Source organism: Montipora foliosa, chromosome 9, assembly GCF_036669935.1.
Source record: "Montipora foliosa isolate CH-2021 chromosome 9, ASM3666993v2, whole genome shotgun sequence".
NCBI lineage: Eukaryota > Metazoa > Cnidaria > Anthozoa > Scleractinia > Acroporidae > Montipora > Montipora foliosa.
The window spans coordinates 23072645-23080144 of record NC_090877.1 but is presented as its reverse complement, the minus strand read 5'-3'; the positions used below and the strand labels follow the sequence as shown (position 1 = coordinate 23080144).

General features: G+C 40.4%; 1 protein-coding gene and 1 long non-coding RNA gene across 2 annotated transcripts in view; one reads left to right on the top strand and one right to left on the bottom strand.

Moving 5' to 3' along the window:
• The window catches only part of LOC137969510 (uncharacterized), a 5205-nt gene extending 5160 nt beyond the window's left edge, over positions 1 to 45 (bottom strand). The window contains exon 1 of the long non-coding RNA XR_011116680.1: positions 1 to 45. This exon is cut by the window's left edge and continues 92 nt beyond it. This is a non-coding gene — a long non-coding RNA (uncharacterized lncRNA).
• A 2055-nt stretch (positions 46 to 2100) lies between these two features.
• Positions 2101 to 7500, top strand: part of LOC137969508 (short-chain collagen C4-like) — an 8417-nt gene continuing 3017 nt past the window's right edge. The window contains exons 1-3 of the mRNA XM_068815793.1: positions 2101 to 2508; positions 5455 to 5726; positions 7080 to 7373. Of these exons, the coding sequence (XP_068671894.1) occupies positions 2108 to 2508; positions 5455 to 5726; positions 7080 to 7373 (967 nt within the window). The 5' untranslated portion in view covers positions 2101 to 2107. The remainder of the gene's footprint in view (positions 2509 to 5454; positions 5727 to 7079; positions 7374 to 7500) is intronic.

Below are 7500 nucleotides of genomic sequence, written 5' to 3'. Positions count from 1 at the left end.
ATAATGGAACTGGCACAAATCCCAACAAATGACCCAAGAACTGATTTAGCTTTTCCGCTATAGCTATGAGTATTAAATTAAGCAATTACTTGTAGATTAAAAGAGGCAGCTCAGTCGATCAGTGTATAAATGGTTTGCAACCAATCTCCAGAGACACAAATAACGATGGCGAACAAAAAAGAGCTAATAAGAGATCTTTTGTTTCTGTCTCCCAACATGGCCGCGATGACGTATGGCTCAAACAAGTTTCAACACTTTGAAGAGGCACTCTCTTAAGAATGATTGACGCCAAAACACTGTATCACGTAACAGCAATGTTATAGTACATGTACCATTATTTCCAAAAAAATGTGATCATTATTGTGACGTAATAAGTTACCTTGGCAACGGGAAAGCCCAGCAGAAACACCTTTTATTTTCGCTTTAGTTGCTCATATCTTGAAAACAAACTCGGTGACCCTCCATTTTTTGTTGCGGTAAAGTGATCAGAAGGCCAAGATGAAACTTTCTGCAAAGTTTAAAAAATTCTGTGTAGAGAGGTGAGGTGGCTCTGAACGCAGAATCCGATGTACAGAATTTTTTTAACTTTGCAAAAAGTATCATCTTGGTCTTCTGATCACTTTCCAGGAATAAAAAAATGGGGGTTTTTTTTGAGATATGAAGAACTAAAGACAAAATAAAGGGTGTTTTCACAGGGCCTTCCTGTTGCCATGGTGACTTTTTTATTACATCACAATAATCACCGCACCTTGTTCAGCAATATATGGAGATTCATTTTGGTACCATAACATTGCTAATTGCGTGATACAGCGTTGTAGTGCCAATACTTCTAATAAGAACGTTGTTCGAAAGCGTTGAAACTGCTTTGAGCTACCTTAACTTTGTGCCTTTTCAGGCGCGCGGAGATACCTCCACACTCACTTTAAGTGACCCTTACGCCATATTCTATTAAAACTTTCAAATTTTCTTTTTTTCTGTGACAAAACCCATTAAGCATGACACTGGCATAACATTTCATAATGTACTTCAGTATTGACTGAGTGGGAGGGCCGGGCGGTCCTTGCGCCAAGACCGAGGGCCAAATATTTTCCTATCTGGCCCGACATAAACTCAGTCAATAAGAATTTTATCACATGGCCTCTTTACACTATTCATGAGTACTCAGAATATGAAGTTTGGTCAAAGTGGAAAAAAAAAATTGCACGTAAAAATTATTTATCTAATATGTTGTTTTCATTTTCGTTTCTTGCTTTAAATAACTTGGATGTTTAAAAGCTACGAAATCCTCTAAAATTGCATCACACGGAGCAGGGGCCGTACAGCTTTTTCCGGCCCTGCTCTCGCTAATGTTATACTGAAAGCGCGCGCGGGGCCGTACGGCCAGTATTTCCATCCGCAACGGACTCAAACCCGTATATTGGTATGAAATTTTTGCACCTCATATCATGAAAAGGAATACAGAGCATTACGTTAACGAAAGTCGAGAACGAAAGTCTCAAAGGTATGATGTAAATGCTCCCCTTGAAAGGAAAACCCCGGAGGAAAACCAAGACACTCTGCGGTGTGGAAGACAAAGACTACAAAATTGTTGAAACACCTTCGATACCTTGCCCTCCCACAATGTTGTTTTGCGAAATGGGCTCAGGCACTCTCGTGCAAACAACATTGTTTGGGGAGAGATATTCGTGTACTGTTCCCAGGAATTTTCTCACAGACTTTAGCTACCTGTCAGAGAAGGTCAAGAGATTTTATAATGATAAATCGTTGACAGATTCATCAAGGACAAACGCCTTTGGATTTTCTTAAATCCTGGTAAATCCTACCAGAAGTATTGTAAAAACGGCCCTTAAGGGTTGGGAGGAACGTATTTTCATTTGTGCAAATGAACGAATGTTCTGTGAGCTCATCTTTCGATTAATCAATAAAACGTTTTATTATCTCGGCACTGGGGTTTTCATGACCCCTGTGGCATTGGATTTCAATACTGACTTATAAAAGGCGTCTTTGTTTGTAAGAAAAAAAAATCTGGGAGTCATCTGCGCAGTTCTGTGTGGGTTGAGTATCATGAGCTTCTGTTAAAGCGAACCTTGCAGAGATCGATGAAAGTATGACTAGTTCCGCTAAAGATAAAGGACGGCTTCACGGTGTGTTTTCCTTGGGTATCAGTGTTATAGCGGTTTGTGTCTCGATTGTCTGTCTGCTGCAGATTCACGTCTTCTCTTCGCCATCCACTCGGTGCAGCTGCGAGCAAAATGAGCAGCTACGTATGATCCCACAAATGACGAAAAACGATTCGGTCCAAGAAAAAAAAGCAAGAGGTCCAACGAAGGATAAAGCAGATAGGAAAGTTGTCGACAAAAGCGTTGAGCGACCGGCCGAAGGACAACGTTCGAGAAAACGAAGGCAAACGCAGACTCAGTCACAGAACAACGGAAACACAGCTTTCGGGGGATATCTTCACAACGCTATTTTGCGACTGCAGCAACAAGTGATTGTGTTGCAAGGAAGGTGAGTTTTTGTCAAACACGCAGGCGAGAGATGACCTCCACTAAGTAAGTTTGTAAAGTTGTCATTTTTCATGTTTAATTCTTGATTTGCTTTTAAGTAATCGGAAATTGCATAACAAGAAATATTCCCATCGACAAAGATAAGACATTTCGCGACTTTCGGTACAATTAAAAGTTACATGATATTAATAAATACGCTTAACACTTACACTCTTTGTACTCCGCCATAAAAGTGTACTTTGCGGAGCACGAAAACTAAGCAAAGGTTAACATGATCCCCACGCGAACACGATCTTCAGTTTTGCAATATCACTTCCTTCACTGAAAAACTTAAACTTCACCATCTCTAATTTCATTTAGGAATGCTAGCTTTCTACTTGTATGAAGAAAAACTCGTGGAGATATTTCAGTACTTTTATGCTTAGGGAGCCTCACGTAGGAGCCATATAAAATTTGATATTTTTAGGTATTTGGATTTTGAGCTTTGACAGAGGTAAAAGATTGATCGGTCGGCCTGTTTATTTCGGGTCTCCGAAAACTGAATCGCGTTAAAATTTACAAAACAGAGACGAAAATATCATGACAGACAAAAAATAGTAACAATATAGAAAAACCGTAAGATCAAAAATCTGAAAAGTAGTAATACTGATACATGTATGTGACAAGCTATAAAAGTCATATTAGAAAATCTTCGGGCTACTTGACATTGCCAACAGAGCGAACCGAACCTTGGGGGTTGTCCGCCGTATACTGAAGCGTTGAAATGCTACAGTTAAATCTAGAGCTTACCTACCTCTAGTTAGACCACAACTTGAGTATGCTTCAGCTGCATGGAGCCCTTACGAAAACAAGTCAGTCAACAAGTTAGAACAGGTACAGTAATTGAAAATGCTGCACATTTTGAGACGGAGAACTAACGACGGTGTACAAACTCACTTCGCTGGAGTACATCGGAACAAAGGTTATTACTTATAAAGACTGCTCTGATGTTCTTCAATTTTCACAACAAACTCATTGGCTCTGATAAACCACTTGAGTTTGTAACCTCAAACAGATCCAGTAGCAGACAAACGGCTGTTTATATATCGACAAGTGGTAGTCACTAAAACATGGAACGACCTAAAACCATCTACAACCACCTACATCCACCTCATAAAAAATCTACAACCATCTACAACCACCTACAACCACCTCAAAAATATCTACAACCACTCAAAAAGAATCGAATACCATCTTAAACAAGCCATAATTGTATAAAATAAGCAAGACGACAATATGTGGTTACCATTTAGCCAAAAAATATCCGGATGGCATGATCGTGGCATAAAGGTAAGCGATTTTCCGAATTTGTTAAAAACCAACCGGATGTGAATAGCGCTTTACCCTGCATTCCATCCTAAAGGGCGCTAAAATCATGAGAAAGGGCCTGGAAACGAAACAATCCACACGAATTTCCGGAATTCCGGGAAATGCCGGCATTCTATTTCCCGAAATTTGGGAAATTCGTGAGGATCGTCCCGTTTCCAGGACCTTTTTCACGATTTTAGCGTCCTTTACAGGATGGAATGCAGGGTAAAGCGCTATTCACATCCGGTTGGCTTTTAACAAATTCGGAAAATCGCTTACCTTTATGCCACGATCATGCCTTCCGGATTTTTTTGGCTAAATGGTAACCACATATTGTCGTCTTGCTTATTTTATACAATTATGGCTTGCTTAAGATGTATTCGATTCTTTGTGAGTGGTTGTGGATTTTTTTGAGATGGTTGAAGGTGGTTGTTGATATTTTTGATCAGGTGCTTGCAGATGGTTGTAGGTAGTTGTAGGTGGTTGTAGATGGTTGTAGGTGGTTGTAGGTGGTTGTAGATGGTTGCAGGTGGTTGTAGGTGGTTGGAGGTGGTTGTAGATAGTTGTAGGTGGTTGTAGATGGTTGTAGGTAGTTGTAGGTGGTTTTAGGTAGTTCCATGTTTTAGTGACTACGATCGACAAGTTCAAAGTAACCTTCCGAGCTATCTACTCGCATTCTTTTTTATCCACGTGCTATAAGAATTTGGAATGCACTACTCTCTGGTGTTATCCAGTCACCCTCAACAGATGTTTTAGGGCATCATCCATGGCGGCAATACCGTGACTCTAAGAGTTTGAACCATTTGTACTCATTTATGTTTCATTTCTCTTTTTTTATTTCTATTGTTTACAACCTTCTAGGATTTGTGCAAACTGGATATAGAAGTGTACTAAACTAAGAACTATGAACTAAAAACATAGCCGGGCGGTACATGATATTCAGAAAACGTTCTGTGCGCGTGGCGGAACGATTTATATAATAAGTAGAAGGCGCGAGCCTCCGAAATTAACTTTCTTTGGAAATGATATAGTTACTGGTTAGTGTTAGCGACAAAAATCTTGTACATATTCCAAGACAGATCGGATCGTCTGTATTTAAGGGTGATAATGTTTTGCAGAATCATGCACTGAGAATATGGCAGTCGAGGAGAAATTAATGATGGATAAAACATTTTTCTGCACGCGCTCCAGGTCGTCTCTACAGGCACGTGAAACCAGCTAGGACATCAGCTCGCTTGAAAAAAACAGCAAACAAATAAGCAAAAGGCCAGCTCGTCAACGTTTTTTATGACTACGGCGACATTGCTCATCTTACATTTTAGATCATGAAATTATAGTGTCCGAATAAGAAGCCATTTTAAAATACTGCGATAAAATGCTTTTTAAAATATTGTGTCTCCCATCAAGTCCGGACAATCGACTTGCCTTTTTTCTCTGTTGAAAGCTAATCTTGAAGATAACACAGGCACTAAAAAAACAAGCCGGCTCTCTTACATAGTGTAGTTAATGTCTTTTGAAGTGATGAGCCGAAATACATTGTTTGTGAAAACGTTTTTGCTTTATGGTATACTGTTTTCCTCTTTTTTTAAATCTTTCACAGAACCCAGTACCTTCAGGAACAATACACCAAGAAACAGTCCCAGCTGCCAGTGCGTGGTCCGCCCGGTCCCCCAGGAGTGACGGGAAGGGATGGCTTAGATGGCCGACCCGGTGTGGATGGTCCAATGGGACACCCAGGTAGAGATGGTCCCCAGGGAAAAGATGGTCACCCCGGTTCTCCAGGTTCTGCTGGGCCCCCAGGGGTAAACGGCCTCCAGGGACAACGGGGAGAGAGAGGTTTTAAAGGACAGAAAGGCGAAACTGGTCAGAAAGGTTTGTTCATATTCTTCTTGGGCTGGCACGGATAATACTAGTTTATAAGTGAAATTTGATATTGTCGGAGATTTAGATTTACTTTGACTTTTTAGGAAACAAGGAAAGAAAACGTTATGTCTATTCTTATGTTTTACTATTGTCTACTATTCTACGATTGAAATGATCTGCTGCTCAAATGATCAAAAGTTATAACCAGAGGAGCTAAAACACATTTTTGGCTGGCTGTTTTTTCTTCTTCGTATAACGATTAATCCCTTAGTGTGAAACCATTCTTAGTCTTTTTTCATGTATAATATAATTAAAACAATTGCGTTCAAGCAGGACGAACCCTCCTCATCTGAGATTTCGTGTGATGGGTGTCCTGTGCAGCCAGCCAAACTTAAATATTGGCATTGAAAACTGGTTGAAACGCTAATAAATATATAGAATTAATTAGTGCCAAGTCAGACTCAATATAGTAGTTAAGAGATGAAGTGTCACCGAAGAGTCAATACGCTGGTCTTGCAAGTCTTACCACACTAATCATTCACTTTCAGTAAAATGAAGCATAGAGATCCAAGAATGAATGAATGAAAATATCGTGCCAAAGAAAATCCCGAACAACGTTTCGCCATCCTCATGACAGCATTGTCAAATTCAAAATGTTAGTGTCAATTGCGATGATATTTGTGAATAAGATTACCGTATTTCCTCGAATAATAGCCGGGGGCGATTATTCCGTTTTTCGCATCAAAAGGGGGCGATTATTCGAGGGAGGCGATTATTTCAAATAATTCTCACAGAAGGTCGTGCCTTAAATATTTTGTTTTATTATACCATTAAATCAAAAAAATAACCACATCAAATATAAACCAAACATGGGCTTTTTAGTGTTTCAAATTTGTTTCGTTAACAATGATTACGGTAATCAATGTTCAATGTCAATATCTTCGGCGTCAGAGACTGAATCATCGCTGATGACTTTAACTGGATCAGAGGGGAGGGAGAGTGGGAGGGGGAGGGGGGCGATTATTCGAGGGAGGCGATTATTTTAAATATTTCGGTCAAAGGGGGGTGATTATTCGAGGGAGGCGATTAATCGAGGGACGGCTATTATTCGAGGAAATACGGTATGTAAATATAACTTGAAAAAATGCGGTAAACCTGTTCTTAACACTCAATTGCAATTTGATTCTATTCGTGCTAAACTTTAGCACATAGATCAATACACAACTGGTTCCTATTTCATTGATTTCAAGTTATATTTGCATAATCTTATTAACCATATCGAAATTGACGCTAACATTTTGAACCTAAAAAAACATTCCGTCCGCCTCAATGCTCCTTTCATTTTCTTATGTTGTTGATAAGGTGAGCGTGGAGGGCTGGGATTGAAGGGAGCTAGGGGAACTTCAGGAATACCAGGGGAGCACGGCGAACCGGGAAACCCCGGAAGGATGGGAGCAAAAGGAGACAAGGGCGTAGCTGGTCAGACTACTTGCTATGTCACGGAAAGAGGCAGAAGACTAGAGAAACCTTGCCTTGAAGCTTCTTTGTTCCAGGAACCCGGCAGGGCTCAATCTTCTGCTGCTATGGGAGGACTGACTTATGTCCGGTGGGGGAGGACAACATGTCCTGTAGGAGGTTCAAGAATAGTGTACTCAGGTAAGTAAGCATTTTATACCAAGGTTAGGAAAAGCAGCAGTCGATGCAGAGGTATAACAACCTCGTCCCCAGGGTCTCTGTTCTTCCCTTCTTTGGAGCGAAAAGGAAGACGAGAGACCCTGGGGAC